Raw genomic sequence first — 19,385 nt, 5'->3', positions numbered from 1 at the left:
GCGATTACAACATAAACATAGCGCTAACAATTCAGCACAACAAGACCTGAGAAAAATGACGCAGGCTGTGAAAACCAGTGAAAAGGACGCATTCACAAGGAGGATAAGTACACAGGACAATGCTGGAAAACTACCAACTTCCAAACTACCAACTACCAAACTTCTACATACCATGCACCAACTGGCCCAACAAGCTACGCTTCGTCAATAATAGACTATCGACATTTTTATCATAAATTATATTGTACCTCTTACTGTGGGGCGCTTTTGCAGTAGACATCAGAGACCATCTCCCTATTTTTCTGCGCACTGAGAAACAATTTCATCCAACACTTACCTTGAGTGGTTGGCGGCAGTTCATTTCATAAAATAATCTCGAAAAATTTAGAAGTCTTATACGGCTAGTATATTGGGATCCTGTTTTTACAACCGCTGACTCTGATACTTCTTATGATACTTTCTTGCGGCTCTTTACCAGTCTATCACGAGTTTTCTCCTGCCGCTGAAGTAAAGGTGCCGAAAAAAGCTCGAAAATCTGGCATGTCTACACGACTCGCGAAAAGAAGCACAGGATGTCTGCTAATTTATTAAAACCAAGAATAGCACACTGTTATCTTATTTTAAAATATTGTCCAATCGTTTGAAGAATGAAATTAGGCCCGCTATTATGACTTACGACAATAACCTATTTGATAGAGAGAGAAAAAGTTCATTAAGGCAAGTGTGTTGACCCCCCCTTGAATCCCTAGACCACCGCACGGTCCCGCTCTACGTCAAAACGTTCATTTGGTGTTTGTTCATGACGTCGGCACCCCGAATCACCGCAGCAAGCTGCGATGTCGGGTCCAGAGACGAGAGCACGACCTCCCAGTCCTCCCAACTTGTTCCAACTTGTAGGCCGTCCCTGCGGAGGAGGATCAGCAGGGCAGCCGAAAAAGATGTGGGAGAGTGTGGCGTGAGGGTCGCCGCACAGGGAGCATGCAGGGGTTCAAAACTCCTGGTGTATTTTAGTCGTCATTTAGATCATAGAAGCTCACTGAAGTGTTTACGAAACGTTTTCTTTTTTAACCTCTCACTCCCCGCGTACATATAAAACCTTTTATTTGCGGCATTTTTAACAAGCGCATAATTTCTGCAGCCTAAGTGTAATCTGGGGTCAACGTGTACTCACTGGACTCTTAATTAGCTTCTCAAGTACTGTATAACAATAGGGGCGCTCAAAGGTGCCTTCTAATTTGGACATTTGTCTTTGCTAGATTTCTGCCCCATCTGCTCAACAGCTCGAGTTTCTCGTGCTTTACCATGAGATTATATGTAATATTTGTAATCGTTATTCAAATGGTCTTTATGTCATTTATATATTTAATTCCAATGCCTTCACGAAATGTTGCTGCATTATTCTGCGCTCCCAGAGGCCCTAAGCAGAGAGCAGGGAGAAAAGCCAGCAAGGAAGGATTGTTGCACCAACAGCTGTAGAATGTCTTCTGTGCTTTTGTGTCAACGCAGAGACGTGGAAATTTGTCATAGCGCTAACTGTCTAGACTGTGGTTCAGGTCTGAGGAGAATACCTAGAGCACTATTATATTCTTGATCAAATAGCAGGCATATTGTCCTCGCCTTCAGTGAATGAGTGAAATATCAGCAGGCCCGCCACAGTGCAAAGTTTCGCACTTAAGTCCAGCAGCTGCTTTACCATATCTACAAGTAACACAGTTGGAGCACCGCTAAAGAACAGTTCGCCATCCGCCAGCACGACTGTCCGGAATTACCAATGAAATTTCGGTCTGAGATCTATCTCAAAGGTGCAATAATGTTAACTGAGCATGCCAGATAAGATGACATGAAACGCACGCAAACGTCTCCGTCAAGCACAAATACCTGTATACCAAGGAGGAAAATTTTGTATAACTGATGAAAGTCGTCTTGCACTGTATGCTGCACTGAATTTCGCACACTGAAATTAAACTCATTAGCAAAAGGAGAGGAAACAATGCACAATTCTTTTCTGCCGGACAGAGAGGTGAAACCGTGCCAAAAGTTCCTCGCACTTCGTTGTTGTCGCCGCATTGCATCATGTGGGCCACTGCCTGTGTACCACCCTTCGGTGCGCAGCTCCGGGCAGCCAGTGCATGGAGGCCTGCCGTTTCGAGCGCATGAGGGACTTCTGCAACAAGAAGATGCAGCCCGGGGCGCCGTGCGACGACATGCGTGGATACTGCGACGTCTTCCAGCGCTGCCGTCTGGTCGACGCCGAGGGACCACTGGCGCGCCTGCACTGGCTCGTCTTCGGCGGAAGGGGAATGCGCAACGCGCTCGTGGTGAGCATGGCGCAGATGTAGTTGCGCGGACGCTGTGCGCACGTGATACCTTAGAATGCCATTGTACGGCCGCTTTCTCCACTAGCGCCTCCTTATGAATTGGCCTGCTGGAGAGGTTAGCCGATACAACTCTTACTGAACATTCTGAAGCCATGATAAGCTATGCAGGCAGCCTTATTGGCTTTCTCCATGGAAACGTGTTTTCTGGGGCTGTGACATCATAATAGCGGTCCTCGAGCTTGTCATAATCATGTGCTTAAGCGAAGGTTAACCAAAAAAATTTTTAAGATATGATTTTCAGGTATGAAGGCAGCTTCTGCGGCACAATATTACCTGCGTTGGCGGGCGTCAAAAGCGATGTCCATAATGATAACCACTTAGCCGCTTAACTAATTTCTGATAATTAACTCTTTAATTGTAACAGTTAGGCTACGGGTTGAAAACATACACTTGTAGCCTGTAATTAGTAATAGCCATATTTTCGAAAACACGACTACCCTCGGCACTGTGGGTAGAAAAAATTTGGCTATTTTGACCAGTTACGTGCGCTGGAAGGGTTGTTTTCCCTGCATGCTTTGCAAAAGCCCATTTATTTTGGTACAATGTTTGCAAAAGTTGTTGGGCCACAGTGCCAAGGGTTATCGGGTTTTCAGATCTCTAAAAACTTGTATGGCTATTACTAAGGACCAGCTACAAAGGTGTAATTGCAACCTGTTGTCTAATTGTGATAGATAAAAGGGAAATTATAAAAAATTACTAAGTGGCTCACATGTTAAATTTATTCGCCTGTTTTTTAATGTCCGCCAAACCAGCTATTACTGGGCCGCAGAAGCCGCCTTCATACCTCAAAAAGACTATCAAAGCTCTGGTTAACTTTCGTTGAAACACCTGGTATGTACTCTATCCGTATGTTTGCCTCCTCCTCCTTGTTATTTTTATTCCTTTTTCTCTTCCTCAAGGCTGGGTACCAAACTGCAGTCCTCATTTGTTTGGGGTTCTCGCATTCCGCCTCTTAATTGTAGCGCGTATATTCAATGCAGCTTTGGTGTAGAGGGTGCAGAAGCTCCCACTGACGTTAACAGCCGCCTAACCATGACTTTGCAGGATGGTAAGCTATGAGGTTCACGGTGTGCCCACAGTGTCTTTGGAGACGGGCAAATCCAGGCACCTAACTATATGCATTCGCGATGTGCAGCGCTACTGGTACGTGACCCTGACTGCTGTGGCGACGTGGAGCGGTGTGACAGCGCTATTCATCCGCCTGTGCGCCGTCCACACACCCAGCAGCAACCCTCGCATGCGACCTCCGCACAGGATCGCCGACACCATCCGGTCGTCCAAGCGGCTGTTGCGCATATGATGCCGCCGTGCAGCTGGCAACTCTGCACTGGACACGGGTGGTGGAACATTGAAATGCAGTTCAGGTTTCGGGGCGTTACGCAGGGATATCGTAAAGGAGCCAAACGTGACGTGCTGGTGGGAAAACAGTGGGCTCTTTGGATGTGGTGTAGAATGCACCAACACAATTAATATTTCCTCCGTTTTTTTTTTACCAAGAAACAATTATTTAAACTTGTCCTTTCAACGCACTAAGTAAATGTGTAAAAGGTATCGTAGATTCAAAATAGCTACAGTGGCGTCTAACTAGGGCTCATAAACTTAACCAAATCACATACACATAAGTATAACAGCTGAAAGTGCCGGTCTGTACCAGTTTTGTAGAGATAGTATAGTTAGAACTGGTTGTTATTTTTTCGGGCAGAGTACCACAGCCTTGATTAAAAGGCAAACTCTGCCTTCCGTACCAACCTTTTCTCCATGACTCTTCCCGCCTCACTGTACACGGTTCAACAGTTCGTCAGCCCGGTCAAATTTGCAGTGCATGCTGTCTACCTTGAGACTCTTTCTAGGGTTCCTCCTTACGTCTGAAGAGGACTTTGACAGCCAAAGCCATCATCCCTTTGATACCACTCTCTGTAACAGTATGAGTTGTTCTATAACCCGGCATTTACGCAGTCTTCCAAAGAATGCACTAAGAGATTTCATTCCAATTCATAGTGAAAAATCGCGTCATTCAACGCTCAAAGTTCTTGAGAAGCTCGAACACATTCTAGAAAGGGCAATGTTAGAGAACAAAATCAAATATGCAGAGAAAATTTCCGCGACCATAATGAAACATGTTGCATTTGTTCCTTCCGTGTAAATAAAACGATGCGATAAACCACAGAGGTCTGTCGTTCATAATACTACACCTAATGTGTATACTTACACAGGACAAAAAAGAAATGTCGACAGCTTTGATTCTCAAGAAAATAATGCGTTGGCATTAAAAGGTCCAGTGCAGACGGAAATGGCGACCGTAGTAGCGCGTTGCGCGGGGCAGGTCGAACCTTGTGACATCATCACAACCTGACCACCGTGGCAGATGGTTGTTAAATTAATAATATTTCGCGCGAGATTGCTAGTGAAGAGTAACCTGGATTTCGCCGGCCCCATCGGAAGGCTGTGTTTGAAACAGCCACCTGGCGGGTAAATATCCGAAGCAACATAGATAATCATCCCAATATTGCAGATCAATGGTTTAACTGTGGACCTTTGTATATCTGGCCTTTGCCAATACGTTCCCAATAATATTGAGCTCATTACCTGTGATGCTGGGGATAGTGCATCGCTTAACCGCCGCAACCACTGCATCGGGAGTGGTATGAGAGCTCCCAGCGATCAATGAACGTAAATTAGAGAAGGACATGTTCCGCATAAAACGGAATTGACCCATTAATGCTGCCGCGTCATACCGTTAATGCGTAGCTAAAACAGAATCCTCAGAAACAAAAAAACGCATTCAAAAGATATCTACAGATGATCGCCGAAGATTTTTCTTCGTCCCTTTTGCACATGAATCCTACGCGCGACGTCAGACGACAGAATAACGCTACGTCAGACCACTAGAAAAAATCATGCAAAGAACCTCGCTGTGATGCCAAATTTTGAACACAGTAGCAAAGCACGAAGCAGCCGGGCATAAGAACCGCGACCACGTATATTCTGCTGCATAAAGGAATAATAATAAAGTATTCTACAACTAACTATAACTAGTGTCATTGGGTGATAAACTTCCGTTTTATTTAACAAAATTAGTGCTAACTTTAGTTGAAAGTTATTAAGCAGTTAGTCTGTGGTTATGCAACCTGCGTCCTTGCCTCTGTTGGTTCAATTAGCATACAATTGCTTGAAAGTTGATGACACATTTGTGAACTGCTCTTTTTTATTTCATTATTGAAAAACCTTTTTCGCGCTTACTGAAGTACACCTTGTTTTATATTTGTATGCGTTCTTCAATCATTCACCAGTTCTGTTATTTGTGTTGTGCGCGGCTTCCATGCAATGTAATCGCTTTCTAGGCCTTCGTCAAGCTGTTTGAACAGTAATTACCCCAAGTGACTATCCAGTTTGTAGAAAAAAATTTCAATTAATTAATCCGAAATTAAGGGGCACATTCTAAAGCTCTCATCATGCATGCGCTTTCTTTTGTGTATATATGGTTCTATGACGTCTGTCTTTTATGGTTTCTTTAGGAACAAGTAAATTATAACCTCTCTATTTGTTGTCTCATATTCTCCTCCGTCGTTAACTACCTTTTAAGTTTGACCTGAAATGCGGTAGTTATGTGATAATTTTCAATCTGTTCACCTGCCCGTACATTATCAATTATGCTTCAGGGACTGCCTAAATATAAACCGAAGCAATAAGAACAATTTCAAGGAATTGCTTTTCGAATTCTTCCCGCGAGATCCCAAATGGCCGCAGTGTGTAAAGTAATGTATGCTCGTTACCTTGGATGGGTTCATCTACCGTGTCGACCTTTCTAGTGAGCGCTGCTGGGGACCGGTAAATTGCTCCCTGCACTTTGGGAGAATCTGGCATAAACATGGTCAAAGCGGTACCGCGAACTCTCTGCACCTGTTCCCAGGAGTGCAAAGAGCAGGTGCTTTGAATGCGCGCGTAACCAATGAAGGGGTCCAAACCACTCCATAGAGTTCCCGCTTGAGCCCGCTGAAAAGGCGTGCAAGATCTTTCCTCTCCATTTGGTTCTTGTCTCCACATGAAATTCGATGCCGCGACCTCGCAGGTTGTGGAGAGAGCTTGTGGGAGCTTCGTGCCTGGTGACTTTTCCTGTTATGTGAGCAGGTGCTGGCAGTTGTATTGCGCAGCACTATATATCAAATGGCGCATCCCTTGAACCTCTCTTTGAAAGGTAACGAACAACCGGCCAATTCTTTAGCTGGCGTGTGCGGCGGCCGCGTTTTCTCTGCTCCCGCAGCGTGTGACGGAGCAAACGGAGCAAAATATCAAATCTAAGCAGATGGCCACTAAGGCTGTGCGTAGTACTGAGTTAGCTTCGTAGCAAAGCACAGGAGCGGAGAAAAAGCGGCCGTCAAGCGCGTCAGCTAAAGATTTGGCCGGGTGTATATATAAGCCAGAAATGACTAAGAACCACAGGGGATACTCTATTTGGGACAAAATACCTTGCCGCTACAGAGCGCGGAAGCTCATGCATATCAGTGCAGGCAGGTAGAGTGGAAAAGCAATATGGGAGCGCCTAAAAAAATGCTCTCTCCCTAGGCTTTATGTTACGGCGCTGCAGGCGACACGGCAAACATCGTTGCAGGTTGCCTACACATGCGCTGCGCGAGCTACGATTTGTGGAAATGATGCACGGGACGCTCCAGTGGCAAAGAGAGAACGAACGTCAAAGAAAACAGAAGCAAAACTGTCGCGACTATCTGAGATGTCGACGAGCCGACGGCGAAAAATATGAACCTTTGGCCACGTGCGGCGCTGTTCGCATTTCATTTGACGCTGATAGTGCAGCTAGAAGGAATATGAGATGGAACACAACAGCACGGGGCCGCCGCCTTCGCTTGCAAATTGTACCTAGAAATAAATACAATACAGCTTTAACTCGTTATCCTAGTCGGCCAGAGCGCTTCACTAAGTGAGAAGCTCGGCAATTTTGCCGGTAAACCTACGCCTACTGCCATTTTATTCAAGGGATGTGACACTGGCCGCATACGTCAGCAGACAGACACACGTGCCACAGCGAAAGAGTCGCCGACGCTACATCAGGAGAAGAAGAGGAAGTGCGCGCCACCGAATGAAGAACTACACAAAGAACATGAAAGAGTACTGAGAAGAATACAAACAGACATGCAGTCAAGCACAAAAAGATTCATGTGATTCAGCCAGAAGAGTATAAGCTACAATGCACACATTGTAGAATAGAGGTGGCCTATACCACATGGCAGGGACCTGCGGAGGCGGCGCGGTAAAAGAAAGGCTAGAAGAACCGACGATTGAGCGATGGGAGGAAATGTTTTCCAACTTACACATAAAAGTTCAGCAAGAGCTGACCGAAAGGGCAACAGCGGCTTCAAGATCAAACGAACTCCATGAATAGGGGACCGAGCACTGATTTTTGATACAACTCAATATGTTTTCATTACTAACAAGAAGCCTACCGAAGCCAGAAGCCAAAACCTGGTTGGTTTCACTGCAAAGCAGATGGCCGCTTTTATATCACAGAAAAACACGGAAGGCATGCCGGGCGCGTAAAGAAATACGTTGGAACTGAGGCCGACTGGGAGTGATTGGAGGACTCCCCTTCAAGGGGCTACCGTCAGTTCTAAAGTAAGGCCATGATGGACGGTTACCCCTTAAGAAGGGACAGTTATTCTTGTTGTTCTTGGCCTCTTTTGGCAGTGCACCGCGCCCCCGATGGCGACATCGTCGTCGTTTCTTGAACACAAGGCACAGCCAGCGTCCTTTCAGTCTCCGCACGTCGCTGTCGAAAGAGAAGAAGAAGAAGGAGACCATCATGGTGGACGTGAATCGCGCCGTGCGGGTCCTGGGCTGCAACCTCCTGCGGGGTCTGTACTCCCGCTGCGGCGCTAGCGAGAACCTGGTGGTGTCACCGTACGCCGCCACGGTGGCCCTGGCGCTGCTCACCGCCGGAGCCGAGGAGGACACCGAGCGGGAACTGGGCGAGGCACTCGAGGTACCTCGACCCTTTCTAGGCCTAACTTCTCCTCCACACTAGCGCGCTGCTCGGGAGGCGTTGAATTGCTTATAGCCTCTGCATATGCGTGCAGCCCATGGAACGCATAGTCAGGGCGTATTTTGTAAGCACTTTTTTACCATTCTACCATTCTACTCTTCTACCATTTGTATATTATATTTGTGATGACAGGGCTAGCAGCTTAATATGCAACGCCATTTGCCACCTCTTGTACCGAAGGAGACACAGGACAATGGTAATGAAGTACAAATTAATTATAATTGTAGATATTATCCACTAATCTACGAGGCAGGCTACTCCAGCAGAGGACGAAAATGTCAAGCGAAGTACATGCGCACAAAATTCTCGCGCAGGCATATATACTCACGCAAGAGTTTCACAGGTTCAGGAGAAATTCCGTTCTTCGCAAAGGCCAAGCTGCGTCACCCCACGGAACAAGCATTTGACCATGTCGCATGTTATACAAAACGCTACATAGCGTGTGCTTTTTATGAGCCCATTTGACTAGGCGAATAGGGGCCCTGTCAAGCACAACAAAAAAAATACGTACTGCAAGAAACGTATTTAGAGCATGCTGCAGGCTGCGCTGAGAGCCTGGCGATGAGAGCAGGAAGTGGTGGAACCCTTCGAAACTGGAAACACCAAAGCGACAAATGAGGTGGACCGTGCTTTCAGGTTCAGAAAAGGGGTTTGTGTCAAGGGGACCTCAAGCCACGAAAGCAGGCAGAGACAATGAGCGCTCCCTAGCTCGAAAAACAAGCAAGAGAAAGAGAAGTTAGCTTCAATAACATATGGACGTCCATGGATGTTCTGCACCTATCCTGGAATTATTTCCTTGCTTACGTGTTCTCTTTTCTACTAGAATAGGAATTTTCGCATTTCGCCTCCATCGGAAATCGGCTGCTGAGGCCCATGGTATTAACCCCCGTACTCGCACTCAGCAGCTCGAACGCAGTCGCCACTAAACCACCATGGCAGGTGTACTGCTTTCATGAGAAAGTGGAAGAAGATAAAATCTTGACTGGTGCTTCAAGAGAAATCTGATCTTGCTGTCCTCGTCCCTCTCCTCTTTACCGAAAGTAAATATTTTCTAGATATGGTAATCTCTTAGAGCGCAAGCGAAAAAGAAAATTGTTCGTCACGCCTGAGGGATGACCTTTTCGAAAAGGGAAGCCTCCATCAAGTGTCCACCAATAGTACAATCTCGAGAACAGAAACACGCTGTCCAGTTCACATGTCTTTTGCTGATACCCTGCCTCAGATGGTCTTTAATAAAGCTCATGGCCTATGCGGGCAGCATTCCACAATCGCCACAGATCATGAGCTGTTCATTCCCACTTACAGCGACCACACAGCAAGCGTTTTCTCTGCAAAAGCTTCCACACACAGCTATCTACTAATGAGAAAATTAGCTCTATTTCAGCAACGATGCGCTTACTGACCTTTGTATTAAAATGAAGGTCATTGGGGGCAGTGCATTTTATATATTTGGGGTCCGTAACGACTACACGTTGGAGAATACAACGTGTTCAGCCACTCGGATTGCGTTTTCCATTCTAATGATCCTTTTGCCTGTGCAACGAGCAGGTACGTCTGCCGCTAATCCACCCCGCCATGCGGCGCGTCATCATGTTCCCCGTGGAAGGGGCGCCCACGCTGGAGGAGGAGCAGCCCTTCTTCTGCATGGCCAACAAGTGAGCACTCCTGGCGTCACTCTTATCATCTCCCTGTAGTGCACGCTTTCTTTCATGGCAGAAGCAACCCTCCTGCATCCACTCCCACAGTGACGCCCAGTGGCACTAGTCAGGATTTGACCAGCTGCAGTTGACCGAAACGCATCAAATTTAAGGAATGCCTGAGGAAGAAAACACCGGGTAGAACTCACTTCGGAAGCACCCAGTGACTTTTATGATGGATTCGTTTCGTTCCCACAGAGATAGGCATGGCTTAAATTACACAAATCGATGGTATTTATGCAGTGATATTTTTAGTAAATTGGTTACACCATTTCTTCTCACGAATCCATTCTTCTCGACATGGCTGTTACCCTGTGTGTTTTCTGTGGCCAGTTTTGATAATAAAATGCATGTGTTGTTTCGTTATTGTTGGCGAATTCCTTTCTTGAGTCGATACACATATCGCCATGTTTGCAACGAATTCGATGTCTCTTCTCTGGGAGCTGTTAATATTGCTGCTTTTCTTTGGTGCGCATAAAGTAGACCCAAACGTTACCATGGGCGTCATTCCGTGTCCATCACCCTAATCTGCGGATGCAGGGTGCTAGTGGGTTCGGCGCTCCCTCTGAACAAATCGTACTGCAACATCGGCCAACGCGTCTACCGCACGTCCGTCGACGCGGCTGATTTCGGCGAGGACGCCGAAGGAGAGAGACGCAGGGCCAACGAATACTGCCGCTTCGGTGCGGGTGTCACCGGCGACATCCTGCCCGAGCGTTGCGCCCTCTCCTCCGACACGGGCATCGTGCTCCTCAGCTCGGCCGCTGTGCGCACTGCTTCGTGGAGGCATCCGGTCACCGAAAAGGTGCGTGTTTTGCAAATGACTTTAAGTGCACGATGAGGAAACGAAAGTCTCAGTAAGAAAGAAGCTGCAGTATTTTAGTGCCTCCTGTTTTATCCACATCTGTCAAGAACATCCGCTATTCAGTATGAGCAGAACGAACGCCTCATTTCCAGGTCATCCGTAATGACCCTCTCAAGTCAGTTGTGCTACCTCGCCATGCGAAATAGTATAGGGACAGAGAAGCTAGAGAGCGGGACGGGGCAACAGAGAGAGACAAAAAGGGCTGGGCCGGTTATTTAGCACGACATGAGAGGCACTGATAATAGAGAACTCAATGGTTGTGTTATGAAAAGAGGCGGCTTAATGTCAAAAAAACGGGGCATGGGCTGCGGCAGACTCTGTAGAGAAGGCTTTCGAATGAATTCCTACCCCTGGTGTTCTTTAGCGATTCCTGATAAAGCACACCAAGAAGTACTTGAAGCTGGGCTTGTTGGTGCATATTCGTGAAAGACATGAGAGCGCAAAACGGGGACACGGACGAGGAAGGGAACAGGACGATCGCTGCATTACAACAAAACCGCCTTCTTTGTCTGCCTGCACTAGCTGCAGATCTTTCGCTCCAAAAAACGAAACGACCTTCGCCGTGGTATCAGCTCGATGGCTGGGAGGGTTTGGACACCCTCACCAGGTCAGTCAGGGATCCAAACCCTCCCAGCCATCGAGCTGATTCCACGGCGAAGGTCGCTTCGTTTTTTGGAGCGAAAGATCTGCAGCTATTGCAGGCAGACAAAGAAGGCGGTTTTGTTGTAATGCAGCGCTCGTCCTGTTCCCTTCCTCCTCCGTGTCCCTGTTTTGCGCTCTCATGTCTTTCACGAAAGCACACCAAACAAGAGTTTTTGCATTTGCCTCTCTCAAAATGAGGCCAATGTGGCCAAAATGCTATTGAGCACCTCCAAGGTTAGAGCAGTGCAAATAATCGCGAATTCACGGTAACGGATGGCGCCCTGTGCATAACGTTCTATTACCCACATACCATTTTAAACGAGCAGCACTGCCGTCAGGTCGCTGCTGCTCCTTTTCTAACTGTCTCCCCGGCTGTGAACATATCGCCTACCATGGCATTGAATTATAATTGCTGATTTCAAATCATAAAAATAGCAACTGTTTTCGTGGTGGCATAATGGCGCTTATGCTTGAACTAGTTTTAGATCGCGTCTCCTTTCCACTTTAATTCCAATAACCACCATCTTTTCTTTAATGTTGAAGAATCAGTCTATGTCTTCCTTTTTTGTTCGGATATTAAGATACTTCCACTGTGCCGTTACAGGCCTCTAAAAAAAGAATGTGATTGTTGTTTAACACCGTATATGCCTCGCCAGTTTACCTGTCCTCGCACAGTTTCACGATACTTCCTAAAGGACCGATGCTTTTTCCAGCAGCATGGCTTGGCAAGACTTCCTTGCGTGTGTTCTAGCAGTGAACGTTGGAGGTTTGGTGTTCATAGGTAGCGCACATCTTTCTGCGCTGCAGTTAAATAAACCATCGGCCTTCTTTGGGACCACATAGGCTGCGCCCGATGTCCCAGTACAATCGCAGCCCTTCTGCGCGTGCCACAGATGAGCCCGTTTGGCGACGTGGAAGCGACGCCCACGCTGCGTAGCAGCGCCGTGTGCGGCTACGCGCGGCTGCAATGGCCCTCCCTCCAGGCCGTGGACGTGCCCCTCTCGTGCGACGCCTTCTCTGTCACCGTGCTGTTGCCCTCGGGGAGCATCGATGAACTGTGCGACAACCTCACCGCAGAGGTGGGCGCCTCATACCGCCGTGTTTTGTGCCAATGCTCTGACGCTGTTTTGCCATCGGAGCGCTATTCTTGGCAGCAAGTTTCATGCAACAAAATCCTGGCTTGTATGAAATGTAAAAAAAAAGAAGGAAAAAGAGAAATCTCTTTTTCCCCCTCAATTCGAAGTGACCAAGAGGGCCGCATTTCCTAAGGTAGACATAGCGTACCACGTTGGCAGGTCCAAATGTGCTGTGGGTAGAAAGCTTCAAGTACACTTGTAGGTGGCTATAAATCTAACTAATGTTGTGTTGGGTGTCACACTATGTTTTATAAAAGCAAGAAAAATAAAAAAACTGCTTTCTCAAGTACTCCAGACACAATACAAAAAAAAACATATACTTTTTACCGACTCCATGGCATACACTCAAGCACAAAATATTGACCACGCCTGCACGTTCTAACTCCTTTGTCTCGTTTCGTCTTCGTAAATATGAGTGTTCTCTGGCATGATCTAAAAGGGCAAACGTAAATACAATGTGCATATGCATCAAACATCTAAAGCTTTTTACAGAAAACACGTCGTCTTGTGTCCACTACTCCACGTGTGGCCCATATTTTTGTCTGCAACGTTACATATCTGCACAGGAAAACCACGGCAAAATGCTTAGTTAAATGCGACCAAGAACTTAGCAACTCGATACACGATGCTTGAATGATTAGAAATTGTGCTGCCTAGAGGAATGTTTGTTAAAGTATTTTGGCAGCCTTCTGCATTTTTAGGTTCTCACACAAGGTTGACTAAGGGTGACTGGAAACGCTGTACTTATTTGAAATGCCACAAGCTTTCACAGTTGTTCTAGTCATAAAAGCTTCAACGTATCAGATGACTCAGTTGGTACCTAAAAGCTCCAAGCTGCATCCCTATCCCTGTAAAGAGGTCAGTTCATTTGTCTAGACCGCTCCAGCAGTGCTGTGCGTAAGAACTAAAATTAAGTTTAAGAGACAATACTTGCTCTGGAGCGCAACAGGCTCTGTCGACAATCGGTGCAGAGCACAAGTTCATTGCCCGTATCAACTCAGTACAAATCAAAATTTCATGCCATATATTTAAACCACACCATTCGAGCACACAAAGACAAACGTTCTCACTTCTACTGATATGCGCAGCTCACCTGGCGCCTACACCCTCTGTGCTCCTGAAAACAGTCATTTTTATTCGCAACTAAGGGCTAGAATTGTCCGCCTGCGCTGTTTTTCACCAGGGACCTCAGCATCTTCGTAAAAAAAAACTGTCTGCCCTACTTAGCTTAGGAATGATCAAAAAACACCGCGGAGTCGCCAGTGGCGGCCCGAAGTCGGCCCGACGCTGGCCCGTGAAACGACTGCGCACCGACGCCCACTTTCGCAGGTCCTGGAGCACGTGTTCTCGGACTTGCGCACTTCTCGGCGCCGGGTGGTCCTTGAGCTGCCGCTGGTCAGCGCCGAGAGCGGTTCGAACCTGGGGCCCGTGCTGCGCGAGATGGGCGTGCGGCAGGCTTTCGGCCGGGACGCCGCTTTCCAGCGGATCACCCCGACCTCCCACGCCCCGCTGTCCTGGGCCATGCACCGGGCGCGGCTGGATATTGTGGTGCGTGCGTGCAGTGAGAAAGGCTCACTGCGAGCACGCAGAAAGCAGGAGAGAAACGCAAGGCATGAGTGCTATTTCCAACTGAAAACATGCTTGAGACCGGTGTAAAACACAAGCAGGCATTTATAGGAGACATGAGGCAGTTAAAACTTGATATATGAACTTGTCAAAGTGTAAGCGGTACATTTCTTTATATTACCGCGCTACCGGCGACTAGCTGCTGCGTCAGAATCTTATAACCGCGCGTAACAGTGAAATCGTAACGAATAAGATAGCGAACCCAGTGTTCCCGCCTCCCTGCCTCCACAGTGAAGCTGCCGTCTGCCACGCTTTTCTCATGAGCAGCACGTAGCCCCGGCTGCTGTCTGCCTCTTCGCCGCCGCTCGGAGTCAGCTTTGTGACAGAGGCCAAGGTTTAATCTCTTTGTCAGATGCATTATCAGTGCGTCAAAGAGGATAACACCCCTTTAGTTGTATACAGATTAGTGATCGTAAAAATAGCGTATAATAAGACGGGGCATAGAATGAACACGGGAAGTCATGACCGCTCGTGACGTCCTGTGTTCCTTCTTTGTCCCGTCTTATTAAGCGCTGTTTTTGCAATAATGAACCACCAACTTTTCCAACACGCATTACTTCTGGTACCTGTGGCATTAGCCTGACTGGCTTTTCTTTTGTAGCCGCTTTGGAGCGAGAGGGTCACCTGCTGGTTTTCCAGTAGAAACGGTGGTTCTTGTGTAAAAAAGCTATTGTATGCCGACAAGTAGCAGCGAGCCATAACTATGGACAGTTAGCGCCAAGCGCACAGATCGTATAAGAAACCCTGTTTTTTTTTTCTTTTTGGCACAGATAGCGTTCGAAAACACGCACGGTGACGACAGTGCGCGAAAAGGAGCCATTGAACGCGGATGAGCGTTGCTGTTTTCTACTTATATTCGCTGTTTTATTCTGCTGTGCGCATTTTTTTTCTAGTGCACGTACACCACAACGGCAGTTCCCATAAGAAGCAGTGAAATGCAGCTTCGTGCGCGCAACCTCGTTATCTAAGTTCGGGCTGGAAGTTGTGCACCACGTTTACTGCGACGGCAGCTGCGTCATGCCCTTGAAAACAGCCTCGGAGATTACGTTAACGTTAAGGCAAGACTTGTGAGCACGCCCTCATTGTCACTGGTTCCGCTGTGCGTCGTAGTGATAAAACGGTGACACGGCAGCCGGTCGACGGCCGCGCGCCATCATTAAAGAATCGACTGCATGCGCACGCGTTTGCCTTTCAGGTCGCGTTTGGGTCGGGGCTGGTGCGCTGAATACTTGTTTTCTATGTATATACGACGAAGGAGCAAGGTGTCTGTGATAACAAACCAAACAAAAACATATACGTTACAGGTCTCAGTAATGTCGTATCCGCCAGCACCAACGTTTATACTAGAGGTTTTGATAAATTATCGAAATATATCTTCAAGCGAGCATCCTTTTTGCACCTCTGTCATAAGGCTTCGAGGCATGAAAGCTTCGTAACAAGGCATTCGCCACAAGTATACGGAAACTGGTGTGAAGTAAAAAAAAAATAAATGCTGGTGATTTAGCATTGCTAAGTCCGAAATATTTTACGCAAGCAAACATTTTGTAGTTGGACACCACCGCCATATGCCTGAAAGAGCGATTTCGGTGCCCAGTCACCCCAGGAGCCCAGGAGCCAGTTATGCGCGCTTTCAACTTTTTCATCGTGAATGCCAATTTACGCAATGTATACTGGAGGCCTATGCTACAGTACCGCTTTTATGCAGAGATGCTGTAACCTAGCGTTCTCGTGCCTGCAAAGCTGCTCTCTTCGAGCCGCCGCGGGTTGAAATCCTAGTCGCGGGAATATTTACTTTATTTATTTGTTATATGTGGTCTACCCAAGATCACCATAAAGCATCAGAGGAACCGGTGCGACCTCGTGAAGTTGTGCTTTCGCACAAAAAGGAGACTTGCTGCATATTGTGGTATTGCCTGTCGGAGGCTAACATGGAATATTTTGCACAGAAAAGTTGTGGCCGCAGTGTTGACGCGTGTTGAAATCCCTAACGAGGTCCGCAACGTCTCAAAGGAGCACCGGCTGTACAAGGCGCACTGCGTTTTGAGAAATAGTACAATACCGTACAAAGCATGTCTTCTAACTTTGTCGAAGCAGCACAGGTATTCGGCCCATTATTGTAAATGGATAATAAAGGAGTAATTACTCATTGGCATCCACCCAAGCGCAGCCATACGACTACAAAGAAAGTCTATACAGCTTTCTCAGAAACCTCGCAGTTAAAAAAAATTCCCCGGACCAGGACGAATTTTTCTTTAACTACAAACAAAGGAGTGCGCAACAACTGCTAGCGGCAAGTAAAAGCTTATATTGCCATGTTATGAAAACAAAAACCGCCAGAAAAGAAAAGGTTCAGAGGGGTTAACATCCCAAAGGGAATCAGGCTATGAGTGAAGCCATAGTGGAGGCCTCCAGATAATTTTGACCACGTGGGGTTCTTTAACGCAAACTGACGAGGCACATACACGGGCCTTTAGCATTTCGCCCATTGAAATGCGACCGCCGCTGCCGGGATACAACCCCTAAACATTTGACCAGCATTGCAAATGAATGGTTTCACTCTGGTGCTTTGTCGGATCGACATTCGCCAACACGTTCCCAATACAGGGCCCATTACCTCTGCTGCTTGGGGTATATGTTAATGTTCCCTCACTGCGCTAATAATCCGGATCGGAAATGCTAGAGCGAAACTGCTGCCCAGTGTCATACTGCTAGGCGTATGAGTGGAGCTCTAGTGAGTGATCTCAGTCGCTTTTGGTTTAGCTGAAGCGGTGTTAGCTGAAGCTATCAGTTATCCTTCTATTAATACATTGAAAAGATTTTTGCGCGAAATTTTCATTGTGTGGTTGTAGTTGGGTTCACGGTTTTTGTGAATTTCTATAATGTGTACTTTCTTTTCGAGTGACTGCTTTTGAGTGGAATGGACTGTATTTGATTTATGTTTATCATACTTATTTGTTGTACATTACTGATTATAAGTGTCTCTCCTGATGGATTCTGTATTTTTCTGATGGTTTCTGCACAAGGTTTTGCTAAAACAGTTTTTATTTTGTTTGAATGTTGGCACGAGTGTTGTGCACAATTTCAAATATCATGCTAAATTGTTTTCGCTCAAAGTGCTTTGTTCGTTTTTCTTCGTTAGTTTATGATTTGTTTATTCGGAGTGCATCGCTACCAACTTTGTTGTGGGGTCAGGGGACCCAGCCAGGTACAGGTATTGTACCTTTTGTCCCCGGCCCTTAGTTTTCTGTACTGAAAACTAAAATGTTAATAAACTCAACTCAATAAACTCAACTCAACTTTTCAAGCAAGAAAAAAAAAATGAGCTATTTCGCGAAGTTTTCTAACTTGGAACCCTAATCCTCTCAAAGAAGCTTGCATTGTAGGCACAGCATCACGTAGGTGCCACTTAACCTTACTTAAACATCGTGCATAAGTTTTCTGAAGATACGCTTGGCAGCCATCCACACACTGCCTGATGTCGCTACTTGCTGTCGCTGCTTGTCGCTTTAGGAAGCTAGCGGTATCTTAGTGATCTTCGAGTCCCTTGAGCTCAAAGTTTGAGTACCGCTGTATCTCTTCAAAAATTAACTCGGGAAATGACTCCAATCTCCGTCGCCTTCCAAAAGAGCGCTGCAAAGGTTCAAGCATGCTAAGCGGAGGCGAAGGCGTACTAGCTATGACAAAGCTAAAAGTTTGGAGATGCTCATGCCGTTTTTCCATCGGTTGGCATGGGTACAATATGCTTCGCATCACAGTTGTGCCGCTAATGATAGTGCGAGAAAGGGGCATTTCGAAGGAGCCGAAGACCTCGAAAGCAGAGCAACTCTTACTTGGATAACTGTCTAGCTTACGTCTCCAGCCTAGATTTTTGTAGCAACGCAACTTCACATCTGCCTCTGCTGCTTCAAAAACTTCACGCCGTTGGTGTATCCCTCCCTTCTTATCCTGCCCACAGGCCGGAGATGCTCGCTCGATAGTGTCGCGCGCTTATCGACGCGTCGTGGACAACATTCCCAGTGCCTCCAGGGAAGCCTTGCCCGACGTGGAGCTCCTGGTGAACAAGCCATTCGTGCTATGCGTGCGCAAGATGGACATCGTCGTGCTGCTCGCCTGCATCCAGAATCTCCGCCCAAGCATCGCCTAGTGGTGGGAGGCAGCACTTCGTTATGCGCACCCACCTCTTCATGCTGTCTCATCTACGACGTTGTATATTTTGATTCTTGTCATTATTATAATTTACGCATGTTATAGCTGAATTATGTTAAAATTTCCACTGTCGTACTGTAGTCTCTCAGAAGTCCGAATTTGGTGCGTGTCTGTGTGATGATGACCTTTTGTGGCGAAAGGCCATCTGGCGAAATAGTGGCACGGCACGAAAGTTTTTCTTCAAACTGAAGGCGGGGTGAAAGACCCATTTCCCAAGAATTTCGCACCAAAATACCAAAATACCGCGGAACATGCCAGGGAACAGCATGTACGTATTGTATGACCGCTGGGTACCACGCAACACTGGCGATCGAACACCGTACCACGGCTGTAGAAGCTCCTAAACCTCCCGTTGGCCACGTACTAGAGAGCTCCAATTCCTCCTTCACTTATGTTCATAGTAGTTGGAGGCAGAATAACGGCGTAATCTCCATGGCAATGGACGAACGAAACACGGGGGCGCGGGGGGATGTTCGCACGCCATCTGATTCAAGCCCGGACAGGATCAAAATATGGCCCGCTAGGGGAGGTGGGCGGATGTATCGTCCGCCTGCGTTGAGTGCGGCCGCGCGCGGCGCTTCACTTTGGTTTTTGTGTACCATTTCAATGCAGTTGTAGCATGCTGAAATTGGTTGCGCTGCCGGTCAGCAATGATAACCTCAGCGCTAGGCCATTGTAAGAACAGAACAGGCTGAACAGGCAGAACAGAGAACATATATTCTGTTGTTTTATTGACTCATCCTTCCAGCTACTTTGTCTAAATCACAGGTGTCTCGAAGT

The 19,385-nt window shown here is 47.0% G+C and overlaps 2 protein-coding genes across 2 annotated transcripts in view; both read left to right on the top strand.

Moving 5' to 3' along the window:
- Window positions 1–3,678, top strand: part of LOC149360254 (disintegrin and metalloproteinase domain-containing protein 10-like) — a 36,839-nt gene extending 33,161 nt beyond the window's left edge. The window contains exons 12-13 of the mRNA XM_089567817.1: window positions 2,113–2,318; window positions 3,514–3,678. Of these exons, the coding sequence (XP_089423943.1) occupies window positions 2,113–2,318; window positions 3,514–3,678 (371 nt within the window). The remainder of the gene's footprint in view (window positions 1–2,112; window positions 2,319–3,513) is intronic.
- A 4,515-nt stretch (window positions 3,679–8,193) lies between these two features.
- LOC149360253 (serine protease inhibitor A3K-like) lies at window positions 8,194–18,543 on the top strand. The gene is made up of 4 exons (XM_089567816.1): window positions 8,194–8,373; window positions 12,531–12,716; window positions 14,103–14,321; window positions 18,355–18,543. Exons 1-4 carry the CDS (start codon window positions 8,194–8,196, stop codon window positions 18,541–18,543), a joined length of 774 nt encoding a protein of 257 aa, XP_089423942.1.
- The last annotated feature ends 842 nt before the right edge of the window (window positions 18,544–19,385 follow it).

Source organism: Amblyomma mixtum, chromosome 2, assembly GCF_055824585.1.
Source record: "Amblyomma mixtum isolate Tamu chromosome 2, ASM5582458v1, whole genome shotgun sequence".
NCBI classification, from domain to species: domain Eukaryota; kingdom Metazoa; phylum Arthropoda; class Arachnida; order Ixodida; family Ixodidae; genus Amblyomma; species Amblyomma mixtum.
Note: the sequence above shows the minus strand (reverse complement) of the source record. Positions and strands in the feature narration are given on the sequence as shown.

Coding starts and splice junctions, on each gene's coding strand:
- LOC149360253 (XM_089567816.1), top strand. CDS start 8,194: ATGGTGGACGTGAATCGCGCCGTGCGGGTCCTGGGCTGCAACCTCCTG. Junction 8,374..12,530: donor AACTGGGCGAGGCACTCGAG/GTACCTCGACCC, acceptor CGCGTGCCACAG/ATGAGCCCGTTTGGCGACGT. Junction 14,322..18,354: donor GGGCGCGGCTGGATATTGTG/GTGCGTGCGTGC, acceptor TCCTGCCCACAG/GCCGGAGATGCTCGCTCGAT.